This window comes from Oncorhynchus masou, chromosome 29 (genome assembly GCF_036934945.1).
Source record: "Oncorhynchus masou masou isolate Uvic2021 chromosome 29, UVic_Omas_1.1, whole genome shotgun sequence".
NCBI classification, from domain to species: domain Eukaryota; kingdom Metazoa; phylum Chordata; class Actinopteri; order Salmoniformes; family Salmonidae; genus Oncorhynchus; species Oncorhynchus masou.
This window is the reverse complement of record NC_088240.1, coordinates 29,097,049-29,124,296: the sequence shown is the minus strand read 5'-3', so window position 1 is coordinate 29,124,296 and position 27,248 is coordinate 29,097,049. Positions and strand designations below refer to the sequence as shown.

Here is a 27,248-nt window from a genome sequence, read left to right as displayed (position 1 = left end):
ACTGAGTGTGCCACAGAATGCTGCGACAGCAAGCAAGATGTGCCACAGTATTTCACAACTTTTAAAGGGGGAACCATTGTACATACGCCATCACCAAACCCAAGTTATATTAAGCATTATTGCAAAAAAAGATAACTAAGCCATAAATCAACCAATGAAATATTGTAGCTCCCATAACACCAAACAATGACTGAACCCATCCAAATGGATTCCAATCATTGACTGGTTGGTTTTCATTTGCGAGACCACAGCTGAGCTCTTTCAGATGTACCACTACCATAGTCAAGTTACCCTCACCCAGGGGTATGAATGTACAGCAATGGTCACCTATCATTTGGCACACTCTTATGCAAAAATGATGTCTCAAACACATGCCCTTTATGTATTTAATCTCCGGCTACAAATACATTTTCACATAAATCATTCTATCTATCCCATAACATGTTAGCCACTACTGCTAGTCCATATTCATAGTTATAAAAATACTAAAACAAGTCAATACTAAGCTCAAGTCAATTGTACTGTATCATCCAAAAAGCCATATGTATTGATGCGCTTTAACATTAGAATTATGATAACATGGCAAAACAAAACCCCTACTCGCAATGTTATACAACCCACATTTGGAATGCCAGTCTTCAGTGCTCCACGTTGAGTCTATCACTCAAATTCAAGACCCTCAACTTAGCACATATCAACACGATTAAAATGCACATTAACTATCAGTTGGGGTAATGACAGATTGGTATCAAAATGTATTCTTAGTCTAAATTACTATAAATGTTGCAGTTTGCAGGCCTCCACAATCAAGATGATACCACAAAAAAACAATTTTGGATAAGCATAAATCAATTATGGGCACAGTTGACCACTCCCTCCCTCTCGGCACTCATCCTTCTGGTGTCTTCATGTTCTTCTTCAGATAGTGTTTCAGTTCGTCCTCTCATTGGCACATGTTCAAAGTGGATGGTCCTTGATAATGTCTCTCACCTGAGCCGCCACTGTCCTTTACAGTCCATTATGTCTTGTCCATTTTCCTACCAGTACACCAGCAGCATGAAATAAGTTTTAATGGGATCTCTCTCCATGCTCACTCTAAGTGGACTCATGTCCCACTCCTGAGAGAAAAGGCATGAGAGAAAATGCAGTTGATAGCTTTGGCTGGATTCTGTGCACAGGTTGCTGGCTCGGACTCAGGTCTCACGGTATAAGTGATGCAGGACCATACTGAACACCATTTTCGCCTTTGCTTCAGCCGGTTGGGGGGGGTTGAGGTTCACACTGTTCTTGGTCAAATGATCCCTTTCATGCATCTAGATACCATCTTTGGTCACCTTCGCCATAACCTTGAGAGAGGATAGAGCAGAACAACAGTATGTTTAGGGTATTTCTGATTCAGGAAATCCATACAAATAATTCACTGTATGACAACTTATTACTTCTAGCAATATTCTTAATACACATTTCTGAAACAAATGTCGAAGAGAAGAAGAATACATAGTTTAAAATGTTTTTTCCTAATTGGCTTATACTACCCTATCATCTTGGCGATCTCACTGTGAAGTTACAGGGTCCTAATCCTTAGGGAGACATCCCGGCCGTACAGCAGATTTGATGAGATGTGTTATGGAAGCAAGACAACAACAAACAAACAACACAACAACAGCAATACACTTCTTCATATAAAACTAGAGGTGGGGAAAACAATAAACATATTACTCGAGGTGGGAAAAACTTCAATCCATTTGGAGTAACTGTCAACTATTACCAACATGTCGTTTTCCCTTTTAGAGGCAGGCATGTGAAGAAAATCAAATTGCATATTTACCAAAATGCCCCAGGAGACTAGTAATTAAAACAACAACACTGCCTGTCAATTTTTTGTAACGAATTAGAATAACAAACCAAATAGTTTACTAAAGTGGTGATGTCTGGCATATGAGTTTTTTTACGCCAATAACAAATTCACAACATACTGTATCAACACAGAACCCCCAAAGTACACCCTTTAGCGATTTTTTAAATGCGGTGTGATACAAAGTTGGACTATGTGTAAACATCATTCGTGCTCTCTCCCATATATACTGCCAATTGTAATAATTGATTACACACAGGTGGATTGTATTTATCATCATTAGTCATTTAGGTCAACATTGGATCATTCAGAGATCCTCACTGAACTTCTGGAGAGAGTTTGCTGCACTAGAAAGTAAAGCGGCTGAATAATTTTGCACGCCCAATTTTTCAGTTTTTGATTTGTTAAAAAAGTTTGAAATATCCAATAAATGTCGTTCCACTTCATGATTGTGTCCCACTTGTTGTTGATTCTTCACAAAAAAATACAGTTTTATATCTTTATGTTTGAAGCCTGAAATGTGGCAAAAGGTCGCAAAGTTCAAGGGGGCCGAATACTTTCGCAAGGCACTGTATGTTACCTTTTAAAATCCACTGTCTTTGATTATCCAAAGAATTATACAACCCCAAAATCGTCTCCACTTTCATCACCATGTAACATTATCCGGGTATTGTTACTGGTCCTATGTTCAAAGACATGGGGGGTAGTCATAACATGGGATAGCATGACTAATTATGTCATTTGCCACGACTTATGCGGCTTTATTAACTCAATTATTAAGATTTCTTTTTACATTGTTTGCAAATTGATATGTGACACACATTGATGCCAAAATAACATGCAAAACAGGCAACATTATGTATGTTTTTTTATTTTTTTAGCTAAACAGGTGGGGCTCAAAACATGTGGAGCAGAGGCCCTGAATGACAGGTCGCCACTGAGAGTATTATACATTTGCATCTGTTGGCCATCAAGTTGCCCTTGTAGTCTACCATTTTATCCAATAAATATAGCTGGCAAACATATTTAATAAATAGCATATAACTTCAGTGTATTGTGGTTGTAACCTTGTGTTATTATGCAATTATTAATTGCCATGTTTAGTTAATTAAATTGGAAGTCATCTAAGCTCAATTGCAATTGTGGATCAGTTGTTAGAACGCATAAGATTGACAGTAACCGTCAGTCAGATTAGGTTACAGGTTTTTTTTTAAGTCTGGCTGATGTTGACAAGCATATTCAGTTCATACTATAGTTACAAGTTACGTCGATATTCCTTCTTAATTGGCTTGATAACATTATGGAAAACATTTTTATTGTATAAGGTAACTCCTTACTGTAAAAAAACAACAACAATTTGGGCTAGTTTTCAGGTCTTTTGGGCAGTCTTTGAATGGTCATTGGGCTACAAATTTGAACTATAACAGGTATCACTGCTCCCATGCCCAATAGAGAGAGGGGTAGGCTACTTAACTTGAAGCAGTGAATTCTGAGTGTTTGAATAATGTGACAAAGATGCACTTTTATTAAAATAGGTAGGCTTAAGGTAATGCATACAAATCAGAAAGATGATGTTTCCAAATAATCTGCAGGACAACAAAAGCTGTCTGTCTGAGTTTGAATGCCCGCTCCCAACCGCAGCATGAAAAAATGCTGACTACGCCACAATGATTTCTGTCAGGACGCAGGTCCCACGGGCATCCCACGAGAATGCAGCCCTCTAATTCAAGGTCCTAATAAGTGCCATCGTGCAGAAATAGCAAAGAAAATACCTTTTGATAAGCTAGCTAAATTAGCTATCAAGGTATACCAGTTATCAAAGAGGATGCTAGCTAGCTTTGGATGCTTGGCAGTACCAGTGTTGTCAAAGATGGAAGACCGTCTCTGGTGTTGTCAACATTACAACCAGAATGTACTGTCCATTGGGACGCAAAAATGCTTGCCCATACACAGTTGCAGCTTTCATGCCATGATATTTTATTAGCTGTAGTTAATAACAGTCAGTACACATACATTCACATAGCTATGAGCGAGCATGTGGAAGCTGTAAAGTAGCTAGCTAGATGTGTCATCATCTCCATTATCTTGCTATCGCATAAAAAAAGCATACGACAATATTTCTCAATACATTGCATATTAGTTTACAATTTCTCTGACATTTTGCTCATAGTTCCTGCACAGCAAAGAAGTGGGGACAGTTTTCAGGGACCTACCAAATCAGAACAAACAGTGAACAGCAAGGGGGAGATAAAAATAATGGTTAGGGAGAAATTAACCATACAAGGTGTCATCGTATCCCCACAGATCAAATTGATTTCAACAGTAGGCTACAGTAGGCTACTTGTTTAAAAATGTAACCTTAATTTAACTAGGAAATCAGTTGAGAGCAAATTCTTATTTACATAGACGGCCTACCCCAGTCAAACCCGGACGATGCTGGGAAAATTGTGCACCGCCCTATGGGAATCTCAATCACGGCCGGATGTGATACAGCCTGGATTTAAACCAGGGACTGTAGTGATGCCTCTTGCACTGAGAAGCAGTGCCTTAGAACACTGCGCCACTTGGGAGACCAGAGTCCACTAGCTTACTGCTATGGTGTAAAATGTCACTATTGCATATACTTTGTGTATTAACATATCTGGGACATTTTAGAGAACAAATTCATCTGTTAGACATCTATACACCTATGTATGTTCTCTGTTAACTGATTTGACAACTGATTTGCATTTCTGGGGTGAGGTGGGGCTAACTAAATGAGAAATAGCAATCCAGGATAAATCAAAGTACAGCATAATTTGTGATATCAATTGCCTTCTTACACTTTAAGATGGGGGATGCAACCAAGCTCACAAACCATTAATGAAGACACATTATCTTAAGTACATAAGCCCCTACGTCATGAATACAAATTATTATAGAAAATAGATTGAATGGGCTTGTCATTCACAAAAAGTACTGATGAAAAATCAAGTGCATTTGATCTAAATATGGGTATACGAGGACACCTAGTGGTCACCAGGTTTTTCATCCTCGGTCACGAGCTATCATAAATGTACAATCCCAGAGAGGCAGTCCGTTCTGCATGTCTTCTTGAATTCGATACAATGTGTTGTCATGCATCTGAGCATGAAAAATGGTAAATGGCAGAGCTGTCCAACTTAGCTAGCTCATCAAGCAGTATTTTATTTGTTATTTCTGCTAGGGCTGACCCCATTAAGTAGAGTGGTCGATTGTTTGGCCGATAGGCTGTTGGTCGACCAAGATTTATTTTGTTGAGCAGTAGCAAAAAAAAACGAATTGATGTATAATATCATGGTGTACAAGACACCTGTCTGATTCGCACCTGTCTGAGTGGACTGATCCATTATGGAGGCCATGGGGATGGCACAGTCCATCAGTCAAATACGTGCTATAAGAGCAATGGTGAAAAACAAATACAAATTAGATTATTTTATAAGAAATACACTTTCTCCAGCGTTGGATAGTGGTCGCAGTCCAAGGTTCAGAAAGACATCAGTGAGCTGTTGAATTGGCACCTTTTTCCTAGACCATGTTGCTATGTGCATAATAGCAAAGTTAACCAGCATATTGGTGTTGAGAACAATGCCAGAGGCAGCAGCAGATTGAGGAGATGAGAAAACAGCCCTTGCCTTATTGTAGAAGAAATGTGAGGAGAGAAGAAACCCCAACTTAATTAGGACTACAATCAATAGCCTAATTGTTAATTGTGCCTGGCTTTATAAATCATCACTATATCTACAGAAATAAGACAGATCCTGCTTCTGTTGCCTGTTTGAGTGTTTGTTTAATAGCCTACTGATTCCGTGAGCACTCCCACAACAACATGTCAAGTAAACAATTTCACAAATTCAACTGTTTCTAATCTTGTCATGGCTGTAATAAAGGCTTTACACTTGTTGGAACTGCCTCTCTGCTATTATTTATCATTTACTTTGTGTTGTTTCCACTGTTTCAAATAGTCCCAAAAATTATATTTACTATAATAATAATAATAACGCTCCTTTTTCTTGATTTCATTCTTATTGTTATTATTATTATGATCATAAGTAATGCCATTATCATTATCAGGCTTAGTACCGCTGCCTTCTTTAACCACCGTTGAGCTGTAGGCCTAAGAGTGCATCCTGGTTAGTCTTAATACCGTCACTGAATTAGGCCTGTATTTAAATACTTATATAGGCTACTGTATCAATCAATCATTCATTGGTTCATGTCATCATACAGCATACGAGTCATTCATGATTTGAAATGCAATCAAGCATTTTAGTTTTAAAATAAAAATTAGCTTAAACAAAAGATAAACCGTTCCATTTCGGAAACTGCAATCATGATTGAATGCAAATGTTTTTAGTCTTTGCTGTAATAAAGGCTTAACAAAAAAACTTTACAACAGACTCATTTATTTAGTGTTGTTTACATTGTTCTAAACGGTCAGAAAAATTAATATGCACGCATAATATGCATGCATAGCTTGCTCCTTACTTTCTTTTTCTTGATGTCCAGTATTTTCCACAATTAGTTAAATTTATTACACACATCAGACTTTCCCTTTACCTCCTGAGAAACCAGTAAACATTACTCAGTTTCGAGTTTATTTGTCACAATCTCACTTTGCTGTCACATGTGTTACAGTGTTCAGAGTTTGTTATAGCCAATTTATTGATGTGATTATGATATGCTATAAGTCAGGCCCTGTTGTGGCCTATTCGGACGGGATTAGTTTTACTGGGGGAGGTTGGGTAATGTAATTATGTGCATGAGTACAAAACACCACATCTGTAATTTTAGTCCCGTCCGAATCTGCCATGTCAGTAATCTTTACATGGCAGGAGAGTAACAATTCCAGTAAGAATAACCTACTGTTTTTTGTAAGACTCCTCTGATAATACAAGCACCATGCAAATGGACATCCCTGTGTTTTGAGAGAAATGTCTGTGTGTGACAGGTGTTGCTCGCGGTTTGCACAAGAAAACAATAACTCATTAGAAAAATTTAACTTCAGTGCTGCACATAGGCTACAGTAACAGTCAAAAGTTTGAGTACCTACTCATTCAAGGGTTTTTTCTTATTTTTACTATTTTCTACATTGTAGAATAATAGTGACGACATCAAAACTATGAAATAGCACGTGTCATCATGTAGTAACAAAAACGTGTTAAACAAATCTAAATATATTTTATTTTAGATTCATCAAATTAGCCACCCTTTGTCTTGATAACAGCTTTGCCCACTCTTGGCATTCTCTCAACCAGCTTCACCTGGAATGCTTTTCTAACAGTCCCAAAGGAGTTCCCACATATGCAAAAGTTGCCTGCGTTTCCTTCACTTTGCGGTCCAACTCATCCCAAAACATCTCAATTGGGTTTAGGGTGGGTGATTGTGGAGGCCAGGTCATCTGACGCAGCACTCCAACACTCTCTTTCTTGGTCAAATAGCCCTTACACAGCCTGAAGATGTGTTGGGTCGTTGTCCTGTTTAAAAATAATGATAGTCCCACTAAGCGCACACCAAATGGGATGGCGTATCGCTGCATTTTGTTGTGGTAGCCATTCTGGTTAAGTGTGCCTTGAATTTTAAATAAATCACTGACACTGTCACCAGCAAAGCACCCCCACACCATCACACCTCCTCCTCCATGCTTTGCAGTGGGAACGACACATGCAGAGATCATCCGTTGACCTACTCTGCATCTTACAAAGACAGCCGTTGGAACCAAAAATCTCAAATTTGGACCAAAGGACAAATTTCCACCAGTCTGTCCATTGCTTGTGTTTCTTGGCCCAAGCAAGTCTCTTCTTATTATTGGTGTCCTTTAGCAGTGGTTTCTTGCAGAAATTCAACCATTCAACCATGAAACTAAGATGGCATAGCAGTTGGTCGTCTGTTTCTTGTCCCGTCCCATGTATATATATTTTTATATATATATATATATATATATATATATATATATATATATATATAACAATTTCCATCTACGGACAGAAATACTCTCCTGCAACCCGCCTCACCCAATGTGGTACGCATCTGCTATTTTTTACACTTTAGAACCGGATCCCCCATTAGCAGCTAGCCCGCTAACTAGCTACTAGCTAGTAGTCAGTTAACCACTGATAGCGGTCATCACTGTTAACTCAGACATCAGCCAGCCTACAAGACAGTACTGTGCATCGACTCTGTTCTTATAAGCAGACTCAATAGCCTTGGCTTCTCAAATGACTGCCTTGCCTGATTCACCAACTACTTCTCAGATAGAGTTCAGTGTGTCAAATCGAAGGGCCTGTTAGCCGGACTTCTGGCAGTCTCTATAGGGGTGCCACAGGGTTCAATTCTCTGCCCAACGCTTTTCTCTGTATATATCAATGATGTCACTCTTGCTGCTGGTGATTCTCTGATCCACCTCTACGCAGATGACACCATTCTGTATACAACTGGCCCTTCCTTGGACACTGTGCTAACAAACCTCCACACGAGGTTTAATGCCATGTAACACTCCTTCCAAGGCCTCCAACTGTTTTTAAATGCTAGTAAAACTAAATGAATGCTCTTCAACCAATTGCTGCCCACACCCTCCCGCCCCTCTAGCATCACTACTCTGGACGGTTCTGACTTAGAATATGTGGACAACTAAAAATACCTAGGTGTCTGGTTAGACTGTAAACTCTCCTTCCAAACTCACATTAAGCATCTCCAATCCAAAATTAAATCTAGAATCGGCTTCCTATTTCGCAACAAAGCCTCCTTCACTCATGCTCCCAAATATACCCTCGTAAAACTGACTATTCTACCGATCCTTGACTTCGGCGATGTCATTTACAAAATAGCCTCCAACACTCTACTCAGCAAACTGGATGTAGTCTATCACAGTGCCATCCATTTTGTTACCAAAGCCCCATATACTACCCACCACTGCGACCTGTATGCTCTCATTGGCTGGCCCTCACTACATATTTGTCGCCAAACCCACTGACTCCAGGTCATCTATAAGTCTATGCTAGGAAAAGCCCCGCCTTATCTCAGCTCACTGGTCACCAAAGCAACACCCACCTGTAGCACGCGCTCCAGAAGGTATATTTCCCTGGTCTTTCCCAAAACCAACACTTCCTTTGGCTGCCTTTTCTTCCAGTCCTCTGCTGCCAATGACTGAAATGAATTGCAAAAATCACTGAAGCTGGAGTCTTATATCTCCCTGTCTAACTTTAAGCACCAGTTGTCAGAGCAGCTTACCGATCACTGTACCTTTACATCTGTAAATAGCACACCTGACTACCTCATCCACATATTGTAACTTATCCTATCCTAAAATGTCTTTAATTATGTTGCAGTATCAGCAACACGGACAACGCGATAAACACTTTGATGTTCTGTGGTGGTCGCTGCAGCAGGTAGGAGAGAGACACAATGGGTGCTAGTCACACAGTCACTCACTGTCTTTTTTTAACACAGTACAGCAATTCTGAGCCCGGTCCGGCACAATCAAATCATTTGCTGGTCGGACTCCCTCTAGTAATTCTTTATTTAATCAAGCAGTATGCTTAAAGCATCAGACAAGCTCAGTGAATATAGTTGATTTGATTAAAGCACATAGAATGTGTCAATATATGGAAAAATACACGTTTTAAAATCGATTGGTCGAAGGAACAGACAGCTCTTGGTCGACTAAGATTTTTGCACAATGACACTTATTAAAGCACTGAATCTCATAGGGACCTAACTGTCACCACTGTTCTAGCTAGCCACGTAGCCAGCAGGTTTGCATCGGTTTCCATTGAACTAGAGCTAGCTAGGCTGGCAAGCTAGGTAGCTAACCCTAGCAACGCAAGCTGATTATCATGTAGCAGCCTAAGCTGACTATGCTCACAATAAAAAATATTTTGCATATTCAAAGTGGTAGGCATGTTGTGTAAATCAAATGATACAAACCCCCTAAAAATCTATTTTAATTCCAGGTTGTAAGGCAACAAAATAGGAAAAATGCCTTAAGGGGTGAATACTTTCGCAAGCCACTGTATCTAAAGCTGTTAGCTCTCTCATAGTCTGCTTAATAAGAGAGGGTGTTGACACCTTATACAATTTCTCAAAATGTTCTCCAAGATAACACCTGAAAGCATGTCTTTTGAGTTGGCCAACTACATAGTCTATCTATACGCTTTGTATCTCTGTATCCGCTCTTCTACAGTAGTTTGTCCCTGATGCATAAGTGGCATTGAGAAACATGCTCTATTTTCAAAAGATTTTACCTGGTACTTAGTGAACAAACTTCCAGTTAGACATTAAACATCTCTAGAGGTGATTAGAGGAGACTGACACAATCAGAATATATAAAACTATATGTAGGGCATTATGACTAAAGGCTTTATGAATGCTAGTATCACAATTCTAAATAAGGTGTTACCCATGGTTTTGCTGTTTCTTTAGCCACAGAGAAGAAGGCAGGCATCAGTTTCTACCTAGCTTTGTCTGCTATTAGATATGCAGATTATCTTTGGTTTGGATATCTTTAGGCCCAGCGTCTAGTCGTTTTGCATGTTCTCTTCCCACAGAACAGGAAAGCATGCCAGTTATCATGTCATGAAAGATAAAGTCTTACCGAGTCTTACTAGATGAAAGGATCAAAGTAGACAATAGGAGAGGGGGGCATTTAGAGAGTACGCGCCACAAAATACATAGACAAAATGGTGCATTTGAGCTATTTCAATAAAGTATGTCTTTCAGTTGTTACCAAAATTATATTGTCTGTGTATCATACAGCTCTTGCCAGTAAAATATTATTTATTTAGACAGTTAATTACCTTACCGTGTGTGTGTGTGTGTGTGTGTGTGTGTGTGTGTGTGTGTGTGTGTGTGTGTGTGTGTGTGTGTGTGTGTGTGTGTGTGTGTGTGTGTGTGTGTGTGTGTGTGTGTGTGTGCGCGCGCGTGTGCGCTTGCGTGCATGCATTTGTGTGCTGTGTGTGCATACTTGTTTGAATGTGTGTGTGTGTGTTTTGCTGTGTTTATATTTCGTGTACAGTATTGTATTGCATTGGCAGTCATACAGGATGATTTCAAAGATGCCTTCAGAATTAAATAATCCAACAGATCTCTTTATCATTACCAGTTAATGTACTGGTTTCCAACAGCCACACAGACAGCTTGTCTATTGCACCTGCCATCTCACCACCCGACCAATACATCTTCATGTGTCAGCAAGCTAACAGGAAAGACACCTCTATAAATTCCTACGCTTTTAAAACTGTCATCTTCCTCAGAATTGATGCATTTTAATTCCTAAACACAACACCAATATCCTCCACACAGATAGTGATGTTCTGAGACTTTGATTATTGGCTGAGCTCACTGATGTCTTGATGTCTAAGTATATGTTGTCAGGAGTTTGCTTGGTTCTGCCGAGACGTTCCCAGATTGTTTTAAATGCTCTGTTGTTGGAAATAGAAGAAAACAAGTCAAATCAATGAGTAGCCTGAACAGCCTTTATCCTACGGGTTTCTATTTGACAGTAATTAATGCTCGGCGATAGCAAATCTATCTTTTCAGCAATTAAAACTTTCCCTGTTTTTTAAGCTTATTATTTTCTATCTGTCACTTATTCCATTGAACATCTATCAAGTCTTAAATTGATGTGTCTTTTGTTCCGGTCTGTACAGAGAATGGTGTTACACAAAGAACATCAGAACAATAGAAGGAACGCTAGCTAGGGACATAAGAAGTTGGCCCTCTCAGAACTGCTATCATTCATTTTATATTCCATGTAGACAAGTGTTTCAAAATGAAACACTAATGTGTTCCACAAAGTCATTTTAGAATGCTTTGCTTGCGATAGACTAGTGTGCGCAGAGAAACACGACATTGAACTTCACTCAACTTTGTAGAGTTTCCCCATTAGTTAACACTATCAATGTTTCCCTTTACTGTGGGAATTGAGATTGAATCAACACAATATTAGTGACTTCCAATGCAACATACTGAAACAAAATGAATATGTAAGAGATTTTGTTGTAAGCAGAATGCATCGGAGTAGGATTCTATTGCATTGACAGGCACGACTCAGGCCGTACTCTACACAGACCAGTGCCCTATAACCAATCAGAGCTACAGTAGACCTATATGCAAATAGACCATTGCATTTATCGATACGTGTCATTCACTTTGAACTGGACTGTTTTTACAGCATGAGCTATTGTGTGTAGATGTGCTTGTTTTGAGATTGAAAGTGAGAGCGACATGTCGCGACGTTTGCACATTTGTATATTTGTTCATATCCTTTGCTAGTTAGTGAGTTATTAGCCCAGTTAAAGATAATTTGTAGTCAGTCATGGGAGCGTGATTGCTTCCTACAAGAGCACAAAACTTGTGCATTTTTGAAAACCGACATCTTTGAAAACCGAGTTCAGTAAAGAGATTTTTTTTGTCTTAAAGAGGCAGTGTTGTATTTTGCGACAGGCTTGAAAAATAGGCAGGCGTTCACTCCCATCATTTTGAGTCTTCATGAGAAAGATTCAGTGTCTTTAATTTTTTGCTTGCTTTGAATGTTTCATTGTGTTATGTATTAGAGTCTTTACGAGATATGGAGGCTAAGAAAGTTTCTGTAATGCTTTAAAAATTGCTTTTACAAAAAAAATGATTGACTGTCATCCACTGTCATCCTTGACAACTAAAATGAACTTAGGGTACTCTGCTTCAATAATACGTTAGACCAGTTCTGTGCAGAAAAATACTTCAATAATACTTTAGCCTGATTGTGTGCAGCACAGTATGCCGATTTAAGTCTGCAAATGGAAAGTACTGTACAGGGAGCCGTTTTTTTATCCTCTAGTAATTTCCATAATGTTTCTACGATTCTGAGTCTCTGTAGAGAGCACATCTACTTCTGTCATTTAAATGTTGAGTTAGCAGCTACATGAGAGGCTGTCTTCCCACACATTTTGTATTTCTGTGTGGCATTTCCCAGATACTGACTGCACTGTTGCGCAACACCTAATGATCCCTGCCGTGAGCTCAGGACTGTCAAACTCCTCCACTGATGAGAAAAGAAGGGCTTTGAGGAGCAAGAAGAAAATCAAAAAGCAATTTACATGTGTTCCCTCCTCTCTCTCTCTCTCTCTCTCTCTCTCTCTGCTCTCTCTCTCCACAGAGCTGCTGTCAGCTTGCCATGAGCTGCGTTGCCGCTATGGCTGCGTCATGACGAGAAACGGAACCTTCTGTTTCTGCGCTGACGGCTTTGAGGTCGGTGAGGATGGGACAAGCTGCAGAGGTAAGCATCGTTAATGCTGTCGGGCGAGTTGCATCTCTCCTTTATCTCCTTTTCCCCTCTCTCTATCTCCTCTCCTCTCTCCTTCACCCTAGGCCAAACTTCTCAAATTAACTGAATAGGCAGGAGGCCTGTAGGAAATTAGGACCATCTGTCTGGAGGCAGGGTTGTTCTCCCCTGACCCCGTCAGTAGCAGCCCAGTCCAGTCTGACAGCTGTTGGGACATACTGTGACATGAGACTTCTATCAGAGGTCAGGGGTTAGAGGGATCTCTGGTGGGTTTTAGATTCAGTTATGTATCCAAGGTATGGTTCAAATTATGTGCAGTAACTATGCTTCACAACATACAGTACAGTATAATATAGTACAGTAAATGCATAACAGTTCACTACAGTAAAGCACCATGATATTATTCACACTACAGGATCCAATGACTTTCCAACACTTGGTTGTGTGGTAATCATTTCTAAGGTGATACAGTGAGTGCCACATTAAGTATGCTTTATGTATTTGGGTCATGTTTGAGAAAACCTAATTTGTTACAAATGGCTCCCCCTCTCTCCCCAGATCATGATGAATGTGCTGTGTACGGAGCATGTAGCCAAACCTGCTTGAACACCTACGGGTCATATAGATGCAGCTGTACAGAGGGATACATCTTACAGAATGACAGAACGTCCTGCACAGCCAAACAAGGTGAGAATAACAACACTGTATTATAAAACATCATCATCTGCATATATGCCATATAGTCTTTATTTCTATTAATAACTTAGAAGATAGAAGGTACAATTTTCTATGTTCAACCATCCTGTGGGCTTGGGTATAGGAATAGGCCTAATTCCTCTTAACCTTGTTTTTCAGTGTTGGGTAGCTTCAGTATAGGAAAGATGAATTTGTTCCACCACTGACCACATCTATCTTCCACCAGGGAAAGGAATGCAGTAGTAGATATGGTCAGGTTAGGATAATGAGGGAATTAATGATCTCAAGGTTTTAACTGGGAGCCATCTCAACACCCAGGGAGTGTTTTATGGTGAGACAATACCTGGCATTGCCTTGATTTACGTTATGGTCCGATAGCTGAAAAAATAACTCACTTCATTTGTTTGGTATAATACAATATGCAGTAGTGTTCCAGTCTACACAGACAAACATTTAGCCTTGTGCCATATACGGTTTTTCTGTATTGGCCATGGTAATGTATGATACATTTTTAGGATGTGATGATGATACATACTCTACTGTGTGAAAGTAGCCTGAAGCAAAGCAGCACACCTAGCTGGGGAGAGTCACACTGTTGCAGCTTTTAATCAATGTGACTGGTTTCCTACCAGGAATAAACTGAATATGATTACCCATAAACTTAACTGAACCCAATGCTCACACACATTAATATTAATTTAGCGGAAAAAGATTGCAGTACAGGGTTAACTATGGGGTTACCGTTAGTTGTAAAAGCTCATGAATATAAATGTCAGGAGCATATTCTCTCAGAGGCCATGAGATGGTGAAATGGTAGAGGATAAAACACACATTAATGCAGGGTTCCCCAATTGGTGGCCCGCGAGTTTTGGTTGGCCCCCCAAGTTTTCTGAGTAGAAAATAAATATGTATATTTAAAAATATAAAAACTAAAAACACCAGGAAATCAGCTCCAAGTGATTTTAATTTTGGAAATATTTTCCCAAGTATTCCCATGCATAATAGAGACTTGATCGTATACAAATGTAAGCAAGGTTTGAAATGATTATGTTTTAGTCAAATATATCTGTTTGGCCTTCTTTTGGTCAATTTGCAGTCAATTTGTAATTATGTTCTGGCCCCCAAACATCCACTCAAGAAAAAAATGGCCTGCGGCTGAATCTAGATGATCTCTGCATTAATATCTAATTATAGTTTGTTTTAAATATACAGCAGAAACAAATGTTTTCTTCTTCCACATTTGAATCAATAATTTTTCATGAGGATGTTAAAAGGTTATGATTATATATGTTGTGTCTTTGGCTATGCCAGATTAAGTGATATGACATGCTATTCTATAAAATCCTTTCTTTGTAATTAATATTACCTGATTGAGCTAATCAGGTAAATGTAATTAACTAGAAAGTCGGGGCATCACAAAATAATATTCATAGAGCTGTTATCTTCCGAATAAACTCTTAAAGACCTAGTAATATTTTTTATCAATAGCAGTCAATATTAATCGTCACCTTATTTCAGTCTCATCTGAAAGTTGTAAATTCTTGGTTATATTCACGAACCCTGGCTAACAAGTTGAATCAGCAATACAAAATTGGGTTCAATTATTTATTTACTAAATACCTAACTAATCACACAGAATTACATATACACAGAATGATTCATACCTTGATTACAAATTATGTCATAAAGGAAAACGTCCCTAGCGGACGGAACAGATATGACAGCTGGTTAGAAAAGGGGGCTGGGTTTGAGTGAAAGAGCGGGAAGACTGAAGAACAAAGGGAGAAGCGATGTCTCTATTGGGCCGTAGGCAGCTACTCTATAGTAAATACAGAATCTTATGCATTCTAAATTACCGCCCATTTGGAAAAGGAAAATGCAATAAATATTTACTCTGAGCTGCGCTTTGGTAGGTTGGTTGTAGATGCTGGTCATGTTGGCCAACAGAGATCTTCCTGTCCTCGGAAGAATGTCTCTGGTGGTAAATTGAATATGTTGTAGTAATGTCGTTGTTTGGTAGACGGGATACTCTGTCTGTTCTTTCCTAGCTCACGTTTGCAGCTGCTGTTGCTAACTCAATGGCTAGGAGGTATCACTTCTGTAGCGAATAAGAGTTCAAAGTCCATATCAATCGCAACCAAAGCTCATGCTGAGGTTGGCTTCGCTCTGTAGTTATTATCTGAACCCTTCAGGCATCGGATCGTCATCCTAATGTACCCGGAACAGAAAGTTTTATATTGTCATCAAGGCTTTATATAGGAAGGGAGAGGAGGGGGTGTTTCATAGTTTATAACCGATGTTTCGTCACGTGGGCGGGCCACTGAGTCAGGCACAATTCTCACATTTTAGAAGCTAAAATCACATTTCATCCCCTCCCAAATAATTTCATATTCAAACATTTAAATTGCACAACAATTCCATGTGAATCTGATAACTATAATGTGTAGACTTTCCACTGTACCTTTTATGTCATCCTATCATTGATGAGAATGTCTCAGATGACAACGAACTGACATCATATTCATTAAGTACCAACGCATATGTTCAACTGGTTGGATTACCAAAATATGGTTAATTTCCCCCCACCTTCTGATGTTCCTCAGTATCTCTGTTTCGCAAAGGCTATTCAAGAGTCCCTCTGTAGAGAAGGGAGAAAGGTATTTATGATTTATGGGGGGGTCATAAACCTTACCCACAGGCCGACGTCATGACATATAATACAATACTTTTCCCTTGCACTCTCCAAAAACCACCAGTACCAACATTCTGTGACATTTTCCCTTGACCTGATTACATTATCATGAATCAAAACCATATTACTGTTTCTCTCCAACTCTCTTAGGTAATTGCAGTTTTAGAAATTATGTTAATGGTGGAGGACGATGTTTTTCATGCAGGACTTGTTTGACACATGTTGTACAGTACAGTAGAGAAACGTAGAGTTCATATTTTGTTGAATGAAGACCACAGTTTTGCATTCAAGAGAACAATGTCTTTGTCAGAGAGCTTGACTGGCACCTCAAATGGCACCCTATTCCCCTATGGGCCCTGGTCAAATGTATTGCATTACATAGGAAATAGAGTGCCATTTGGGATGCAGAAAATGTGATTCTATGAGAAAACCAAAGCACCCTCCATGCTACAATGGTATCTCATGGAGTTATAGGCAGCTCCTAAAGATTGGCTTTGAGGGATCAGGGTAAAGATAAGTGTTTTTCACAGTGGAAACACTGATTTATTGCCCATATTAGGAGAGCCAGCCCTGACTTGAACTTGTGTGGGGGATCGGGATAAAGCAGGGCTTTTTGGGGTGAGCTCAGTAGCAGAGAAAGTACACGGTCAATTAAGCCTCAGACATGGGTTGTGTTAGCTTAGCAGTCAGGAAGAGATAACAGCTGAAGAGAACATTAAATCTGATGTAGCTTTGATGTGTTGCTCGTTCCTTATGGATATTGTTCTGTTCAGTTATAAATTACAGAAATGAACTGAAGAAAATCCAGTTTTTTTAAATATATTGTCCACATCGGAGTCCTCCTGGGGTGATTTTTCCCCCACTATTTCTTCTTCTTGTGTTCCAGACCCTGGCGACAGTCCTCCAGCTCTGCTGATTGTAAGGTCAGATCACATAGCAACCACAAGACTAAACGGATCTAATCTACAGACTTTGAGACTGTTGGATAAATATGGATCCCTTTCATTGGATTACTATTACCAGGAAGAGGAAGTGTGTTGGCTTCTATCCTCAGATTCCACTGGAAGGCTTCGCTGTGCTAAGATGAAGAATCTGAATGGATTTACAATGGAAAAGGATATCAAAACAGTACAAAGTTTACAAAGTACGTCTTGCATTGTGTCAAGTTGTCAAGGAAATTCTCTCGCTTACAATGCTTAGCAACTATTGATTTATCAAGCACACTCAGACATGCCCCTTCAGAAAGCCTTAAAACACTCCCTGTCTCACTCTTTCCCTACCTCTGCCTCCCTCTATGTCTCTATGTTTCCCTCTAACTTTCACAATGTACACTTAGAAAAAAGGGTTCCAAAAGGGTTCTTTGGCTGTCCCCATAGGAGAACCCTTTTTGGTTCTAGATAGAACCCTTTTAGGTTCCATGTAGAACCCTCTGTAGAAAGGGGTTCTACCTAGAATCAAAAATGGTTCTTCAAATGGTTCTCCTATGGGGACAGCCGAGGATTTATTTTAGGTTCTAGATGGCACCTTTAAGAGTGTAGGAAATGCTTACCCAATGAACTTCCCATGGTCACTTTCTACTTCAGGGTCATTGTAGTGCAATTAGGTTTGGAATGCTTTAGGCACATGTGTTTAAGACAACCTAGCTATTATATCCTGTTTATTCAAGAAGTTAAGGAATGCTGCTCACACTCAGTATTCCATCAATGTCAGATTCCAAACTTACTACACATATAGTACCTTACATTCAGTTATGTGTCTTTACCTTTAGTAAATAAAATGAATGTAAATGAGAAAATATGATCTAACATAATGGAAGATTAACAAGTTTATCCTCACAACATGTAATTTGATACAAATACATTTGATCAAAGAAAGGTTTAAATGGCAAGAATTTAATGACATTCTTTGTTTTTCTCCATAGATGTAGAGCATATGACCATCGATTGGCTCACTGGAAACTTTTACTTTGTGGACCGTGTAAGCGACAGGATATTTGTTTGCAACCGTGTTGGGGACACCTGCGTCACCATTATAGATTTAGATCTGACCAATCCTAAAGGAATCGCTGTGGATCCACTTATGGGGTGAGTTAGCTTTGTACACTTTCTTTGACTTTGACTGACAATTATAAGAGCAACCTATAGTATCCCTGACTTCCATTGGATCCATCTATTGTCACTGATCTTGTCACATACCCATCGTATGCATTTTTGAGTGTCCATTTTAAATGACATAGAAACAAGTTGGATGTTATTCAATCAACTGCATATAGTGTTGTTTTCCAGATAGCACTTCTAGAAGTGTGTTTGTTTTCCACTGTAACACATCACAGATTGGGGGGGTAAACACTTCAAAACTGGCACTTCTGAAAAAGCATTCCAGAAACCCACTACAGTGTGTTCAATTGATTGAATAAAAGCCTTTCTCTAAATGTTAAGTCTTTAAAACCTGTAGCCTACCGTACCATATAACAATATGCATGATTGCAGATATTTGCTTTACTTTCAGAGCATGTCTAGCATAATTTGCTGGGGAGGCAGTGCTCCAGACAGCTCCCACTGTCACTACCTTGGTTACCTTGTCCCGGACCTGCTGTTTTCGACTCTCTCTCTCTACAGCATTTGCTGTCTCTAACTCTGAATGCTCGGCTATGAAACGCCAAGTGACATTTACTCCTTAGGTGCTGACCTGTTGCACCCTCTACAACCACTGTGATTATTATTATTTGACCCTGCTGGTCATCTATGATAGTTTGAACATCTTGGCCATGTACTGTTATAATCTCCACCCGGCACAGCCAGAAGAGGACTGGCCACCCCTCAGAGCCTGGTTCCTCTCTAGGTTTCTTCCTAGGTTCCTGCCTTTCTAGGGAGTTTTTCCTAGCCACCATGCTTCTGCTGGGTTAGGCTGGGTTTCTGTATAAGACTTTGTGACATCGGCTGATGTTAAATAGGCTTTATAAATATATTTGATTGATATTAGTATTCACTGATTTCCCCTCACATCCCCCAGTATAAAACTCCCAATTTGTGTTTCTGTCACCACAGCAAAGTACCCAAGCCACTGTATGGTGAGACAAAATGGCTCTCTGAAACTCTTGCTTCAAACTGTAAATCCTGAAATGTATGGAGGAGGGAGAGAACAAGTGAAAAGTGAGGCAATACAAAAGAGTCCTCCAAGGAGAGAATGGAGGCCTGATTATGGAGTCATCAGCAGCTAAAAGGGCTTCTGTTCTGTTGTAATATTCCCAGGGAGAAGGAACCCAGGAGCTCAACAGAGAGAGTCAGCCCCATTATATTCATGAGGTTATAAGAACAGGCAATGGGCATGCATTCAGAGCAGCTTTTTAATGAGAAGCCTTTCTCTGAGAGATGCTGTATCGTAGCACCAGGGCTCTTAGCAGAGCAAAGACCATTCACAGTGCAAACAATATCAGAATGAGAGCACCGGAGTTTCTCATCTCAACGTGTGTTACTTGGCGGTTATATACGAGCCTCGATTATACCTGTCCTCTTAAAGCTAATATGTACTCTGAACTAATTTGATGGATAAAACATTTACAGTTCTTTCCCACAGCTAACCTCAGTGTCCAGATTATTCAATCTAACTTCAGATGCATGCCTCTGGTTCTCAGTATAGCTCCTCTATCTCTAAATAATGCAGTGTCTACTCTGCACAGCAAAATGATTCCTGTGAAGTGAAATGTTTATTGATACACGGATGTTAGATTGATTTCTCACATTCTCGCAATGTGTTCCCCCACTTCATTCCCCAAAACGTTTCCTTCATATTAGGGCTGGGCATCATGGCATAAAAATCATATCTCTATTTTTTTTTTTTTTTTTACGATTCACGATATATATGTAGAGTGTTTTTTACGTTTTCTCTAAATAAGCTTTGTTCCACAGTTAAAGGTCAATAAACTGCATTTGAAATAGTCAGGAATAATCTAATGAGGGGCATGTAAAATTATACCTAGGCTAAATCAAAACCTTCCACAACATAATTGAATTATTTTATAAAACAGTTTAACGTGCTTAAAAAAAAATATCACTGCAATAATCACTTTCAAGTCTGTCTATGAAAATGCAACTTTTGTTACTAATTTTACCAAAACCATGCACAAAGCACATCCACTAATAATAACCAACTTCTTGTAGCAGGCACTAGCTTTCTTGTAGCGGCAGGTAGCCTAGTGGTTAGAGCGTTGGGCCAGTAACCAAAAGGTTGCTAGTAGATTGAATCCCTGAGCTGACAGGGTAAAAATCTGTCGTTCTGCCCCTGAACAAGGCAGTTAACTCACTGTTCCTAGTCCATCATTGTAAATAAGAATTTGTTCTTAACTGACTTGCCTAGTTAAATTAAGGTTACATTTTAAAAATTAACACAGGTCTCATAAACTTTCTCTCAAGGACAAGCCCATGTGCTATTCAATCAATCAATCAAATGTATTTATAGAGCCCGTTTTACAACAGCAGTTGTCACAAAGTGCTTATACGAAAACCGAGCCTAAAACCCTGGAAAGAAAGCAATGCAGATGTAGAGGCACGGTGGCTAGGAAAAACTCCCTAGAAAGTCAGGAGCATAGGAAGATACCTGGAGAGGTACCAGGCTCTGAGGGGTGGCCAGTCCTCTTCTGGCTGTGCCGGGTGGAGATTATAAGAGTACATGGCCATTAAGGCCAGATAGTTCTTCAAGATGTTAAAATGTTCATAGAATACCAGCAGAGTCTAATAATAATCACAGTGGTTGTAGAGGGTGCAGGAGGTCAGCACCTCGGGAGTTAATGTCAGTTGGCTTTTCATGGCAAAGCATTTAGAGGACAAAACAGCAGAAGAACAACAGAAACTGGGTCAGCAGCACGACCAGGTGGACTAGGGAAGGGGACAGCCAGGAGTCAACAGGCCAGGTAGTCCTGAGGCATGGTCCGAGTGCTCAGGTCCTCTAAGAGTGGAGAGAGCAAGAGAGATGGGAGAATTAGTGGGATCATATCTAAGATCACACAGGACACCAGATAAGACAGGATAATTACACCAGATATAACATACTGACCCTAGCCCTCCGGCATGTAGACTATTGCAGCATAGATACAGGAGACTGAGACGGGGGGGTCGGGGGACACTGTGGCCCCATCCAAAGTTACTCCCAGACAGGGACAACCAGGCAGGATATAACTTCACCCACTTTGGCAAAGCACAAACCTCACACCACTAAAGGGATAAACAGGCCACTAACTTACTACCCCGAGACAAGGCCAAGTAATGAGTAGCCTGGTAATCTTTATATTTCAAGTCTAGCCAACTTGGATTTATTTGCGTGTTAACAAGGTAGAACAGTTGAACAAACTGTTATAAATAGACCTTCCTGTCAGTCTCCAACTGTTTGAACAACATACCCTGTTCACTTTGTTTAGATATTGAAATGAAGTGGCCTACCAGGATAAGAAGTAGCTTATTTCTCAGACTGAGAACGTGTCGCCAATTCCTTATATAAATGTGTCTTTTTATACTCATTGTATATTTATAAAAACAGACTAGACAGCTAGCAGTAACAGACACTGAGCATTAATTTTCCACAACATGTTCATTGATACTCTCCTTTTTATACTGAACAAAAATATAAATGCAACATGCAACAGTTTCAAAGATTTTACTTAGTTACAGTTCATATAAGGAAATCAGTCAATTGAATAAATAAATTAGGCCCTAATCTATGGATTTCACATGACTGGGCAGGGGCGCAACCATGGGTGAGCCTGGGAGGGCATAGGCCCACCCACTTGGAAGCCAGGTCTACCCATTGGAGAACCAGGCCCAGCCAATAAGAATTAGTTTTCCCCCCACAAAAAAGCTTTATTACAGACAGAAATACTCCTCAGAACCCTCCCTCTCCCCTCTCAGACGATCCCGCAGGTGAAGAAGCCAGATGTGAAGGTCCTGGGCTGGCGTGGTTACACGTGGTCTGCAGTTGTGAAGCCTGTTGGACATACTGCCAAATTCTCTAAAACAACGTTGGAGGCAGGTTATGGTAGATAAATTAACATTAAATTATATGGCAACAGCTCTGGTGGACATTCCTGCAGTCAGCATGCCATTTGCACGCTCCCTTCAAAACTTGAGACATCTGTGGCATTGTGTTGTGTGACATTTTAGAGTGGCATTTTATTGTCCCCAGCGCAAGGTGCACCTGTGTAATGATCATGCTGTTTAATCAGCTCTTGATATGCCACACCTGTCAGGTGGATGGAATATTTTGGCAAATGAGAAATGCTTACTAACAGGGATATAAGCAAATTTGTGCACAACATTTGAAAGAGATACGCTTTACATGAATATGGAACATTTCTGGGATCTTTTATTTCAGCTCATGAAACACTATATATTGCGTTTATATTTTTGTTCAGTGTAGTCTGCTCTGTTCTACATTTTGAAGTTGAGACATAAAAAGGGTAACGTTAGAAATGTTAAGTTCTCGTCTATTACAGTAAAATAAGGTCTCTAAGCATTTCAGTGTCCATATGACCGATTCTGATTTACCAACCCTCAAATGCAAACAGAGAGTTTAAACTGCTTGTTGTTAGAGGAAGAACTTATCTTTGTATTTGTTGTGAGTGGCAGGGGGAGGGGCATGGTGTCTGTGTGCAAGTGGGAAGGTGCCCAGTGCTCACAGCACAGAAGGGGCAAAGGAGACAGACCAAAAAGAGCAAAAAAGAAAAACCTTGATTCTTGCATTTGGAACATTGCGCTAAATCATACTTTTTTTATAATCAAATACATTTTATATATCGCCCAGTCCTACTTCATATTATATCCTGATGCATAGTCATCTTACCCCTAAACATGTCTACCTCTATCACTCCAGTATCCTTGGACATTGTAAATATGGTACTGGAACTGACCCTGTATATAGTATGCTTACTTACATTATTGTGTTTTTCTTATTTTTATGTGTTCTTGTTCTAACTTATGTTGTTTTTTTGTATTACATTAATTACTGCATTGTTGGGTTTTGAGTTGGCAAGAAAGGCATTTCACTGTACTTGTGCATGTGACATTAACACTCAAAACTTCAGAAGAAATGGCTCTGTGTTGTTTTGCTATAGCAATGTTGTCTGTTATGATTCACTGTGAATCTATGCAGTGTGTTGAAGTGACTGTGATTGCATGGAGAATGACAAACATTCCCTTTTAACGTCATGAAATTATAATGCAATTACTTCCTAAGACAAACATGCCTGTTTACTTGACATGGCAATCAATAGTTGTGAGAACGTTAGTCACAAATATGCAATGCTTTCAGAAGGTATGCAAACATACCCCTTAACGTTTTCCACATTTTGTTGTTACAACCTGAATTCAAAATGGATTAAGTAGATTTTTTTTCTTTGACCCGTCTACACACACTACCCCATAATGAAAAATGTCATTAGACATTTGAGCAAATTTATAGAAAATGACATACAGAAATGTCTCATTTACATAAGTATTCACACACCTGAGTCAATGCTTGTTAGAATCACCTTTGGCAGTGATTACAGCCGTGAGTCTTTCTGGGTAAGTCTCTAAGAGTTTTGTATACCTGGATTGTACAATATTTGCACATTATTAAAATGCTTGAAGCTCTGTTGAGTTGGTTGTTGATCATTGCTAGAAAGCCATTTTGAAATGTTGGCATAGATTTAAGTCAAAACTGTAACTAGGCCACTCAGGGACATTTGTCTTGGTAAGCATCTCCAGTGTATATTTGGCCTTGTGTTTTAGGATATTGTTCTGCTGGAAGTTGAATTGGTTTCCCTGTGTCTGTTGGAAAGCAGACTGAACCAGGTTTCCTCTAGGATTTTGCCTGTGCTTAGCTCTATTTTGTTTATTTTATCCTGAAAAACTACTTAGTCCTTGTCACGTCTAATCAAGGTGGGTGGAATCAGGCGCAGAGAGCAGATAGCGATATGAAAGTTTATTTCTCCGGTGAACAAATAAACACGGTCAACCCAAATACACACTGGGTGAAATTATCCAACACAGGATAACAGACGAACCGGAGAAATAAGAAACACAAGAACACCGACAGACATAGATGACAAAATAAACAATCCCGCACAAAACAAGGGCGGGACAACCTACATTATATACAGACACTAATTAACTAAACAACACACAGGTGAAACCAACCAGACAAAACCAACAGATACACGAAAAGGGATCGGTAGTGGCTAGTAGGACGGTGACGATGACCGCCGAGCACCGCCTGAACGGGCAAGAGAGCCAACATCGGCGGAAGTCATGACAGTCCTTGCCTATGACAAACATACCCATAACATGATGCAGCCACCACCATGCTTCAAAATGAAGAGTGGTACTCAGTGATGGTTGGTGTTGGATTTGCCCCAAATACAACGCTTTATATTCAGGACATGAACTACATTTATTTGGCACGTTTGTTTGCAGATTTACTTTGGTGCATGTTTTGGAATATTGTTATTCCATACAGGCTTGCTTCTTTTCACGCTGTAATTTAAGTAAGTATTGTGGAGTAACTACAATGCTGTTGATCAATAATCAGTTTTCTCCTATCACAGCCATTAAACTCTGTAACTGTTTTAAAGTCACCATTGACCTTATGGTGGAATCTCTTCCTCTCCGGCAACTGAGTTCAGAAGGACGCCTGTATCGCTGTAATACTGGGTGTATTGATACACCGTCCAAAGGGTAATTAATAACTTCACCATGCTCAAAGGATATTCAATGTCGAATTTTTTAGCCATTTACCAATAGGTGCCCAATTGTGGATGAGTCCATGTTTGAAATGCACAACTCCACATAATTGTATGTGTGGGACATAGAAATTAGGTAGTCATTCAAAAATCATGTTAAACACTATTATTGCGTCCATGCAACTTATTATGTGACTTGTTAAGCAAATGTTTACTTATTTAGGCTTGCCATAACATAGGGTTTGAATACTTTCTGACTCAAGACATTTCAGGTTTTAATTCTTAACTAATTTGACATTAGGTGTTTTGTGTATAGGCCAGTAACAAAAAATCTAAATAAAACATTCAGGCTGTAACACAACAAAATGTGGAAAAAGTCAAGATTAATGAAACCTTTATAAAGGCACTGTACACATACAGTTGAAGTCAGAAGTTTACATACACTTTGGTTGGAGTCATTAAAACTCGCTTTTCAACCACTCCACAAATTTCCTGTTAACAAACTATAGTTTTGGCAAGTCGGTTAGGACATCTACTTTATGCATGACACAAGTAGTTTTTCCAACAATTGTTTACAGACAGATTATTTAACTTATAAGTTTGCATACACTAAGTTGACTGTGCCTTTAAACAGCTTGGAACATTTCAGAAAATTATGTCATGGCTTTAGAAGCTTCCGATAGGCTAATTGACATCATTTGAGCCAATTGGTGGTGTACCTGTGGATGTATTTCAAGGCCTACCTTCAAACTCAGTGCCTCTTTGCTTGACGTCATGGGATAATCTAAAGAAATCAGCCAAAACCTCAGACAAAAAATGGTATACCTCCACAAGTCTGGTTCATCCTTGGGAGCAATTTCCAAAAGGCCTGACGGTTCCACGTTCATCTGTACAAACAATAGCACGCAAGTATAAACACCATGGGACCATGCAGCCGTCATATAGCTCAGGAAGGTGACGCGTTCTGTCTCCTAGAGATGAAAGTACTTTGGTGTGAAAAGTGCAAATCAATCCCAGAACAACAGCAAAGGACCTTGTCAAGATGCTGGAGGAAACCGGTACAAAAGTATCTATATCCACAGTAAAACGAGTCCTATATCGACATAATCTGAAAGGCGACTCAGCAAGGAAGAAGCCACTGCTCCAAAACCGACATAAAAAACCCAGACTATGGTTTGCAACTGCACATGGGGAGAAAGATTGTATTTTTTGGAGAAATGTCCTCTGATCTGATGAAACAAATAAAACTGTTTGGCCATAATGAACATCGTTATGTTTGGACAACAAATCCAGGTATTGGAGTGGCCATCACAAAGCCCTGACCTCAATCCTATAGAAAATGTGTGGGCAGAACTGGAAATTCGAGTGCGAGCAAGGAGGCCTGCAAACCTGACTCAGTTACACCAGCTCTGTCAGGTGGAATGGGCCAAAATGTACCCAACTTATTGTGGGAAGCTTGTGGAAGGCTATCTGAAACATTTGACCCAAGTTAAACAATTTAAAAGCAATGCTAACAAATACTAATTGAGTGTATGTAAACTTCTGACCCACTGGGAATGTGATGAAATAAATAAAAGCTGAAATCAATCATTCTCTCTACTAGTATTCTGATGTTTCACATTCTTAAAATAAAGACAGGGAATTTTCACAAGGATTAAATGTCAGGAATTGTGAAAAACTGAGTTTAAATATATTTGGCTAAGGTGTATGTAAACTTCCGACTTCAACTGTACATGCATGCACTCACGGAAGTCAGGATTTTTCTGTTGACATAGCATGTGTTTTGAGGGATGATGGTGTAGGAGGAGAGTGTGTGTGCAAGACCGTCGGGGGAGCAGGGAGCTGGGTGTGATTGGTTATCAGGAGCAAGCATTTTTCTGGGCTCCTCTCTCTTTAATTGGTGAGACATGGCTACAGATGTTTCTGGTGAAGGAGAGAGCAGAGGGTCTGTCAGCCCTGGGCAGTGGTGTGGAAACAAAAATAAATTGGGGAGTTTGATGATAGCTGATAGCAGCAC

The 27,248-nt window shown here is 39.6% G+C and overlaps 2 protein-coding genes across 2 annotated transcripts in view; both read left to right on the top strand.

Annotated features, from left to right (window-relative positions):
- Positions 1-14,035, top strand: part of LOC135519549 (low-density lipoprotein receptor-related protein 1B-like) — an 82,890-nt gene extending 68,855 nt beyond the window's left edge. Inside the window, exons 4-6 of the mRNA XM_064944783.1 lie at positions 13,008-13,127; positions 13,692-13,820; positions 13,989-14,035. Coding sequence (XP_064800855.1) covers positions 13,008-13,127; positions 13,692-13,820; positions 13,989-14,035 — 296 coding nt within the window. The remainder of the gene's footprint in view (positions 1-13,007; positions 13,128-13,691; positions 13,821-13,988) is intronic.
- Positions 14,036-17,604: 3,569 nt separating this feature from the next.
- LOC135519548 (low-density lipoprotein receptor-related protein 1B-like) overlaps positions 17,605-27,248 on the top strand; it is a 234,398-nt gene continuing 224,754 nt past the window's right edge. The window contains exons 1-2 of the mRNA XM_064944782.1: positions 17,605-17,665; positions 18,443-18,605. Coding sequence (XP_064800854.1) covers positions 17,605-17,665; positions 18,443-18,605 — 224 coding nt within the window. The remainder of the gene's footprint in view (positions 17,666-18,442; positions 18,606-27,248) is intronic.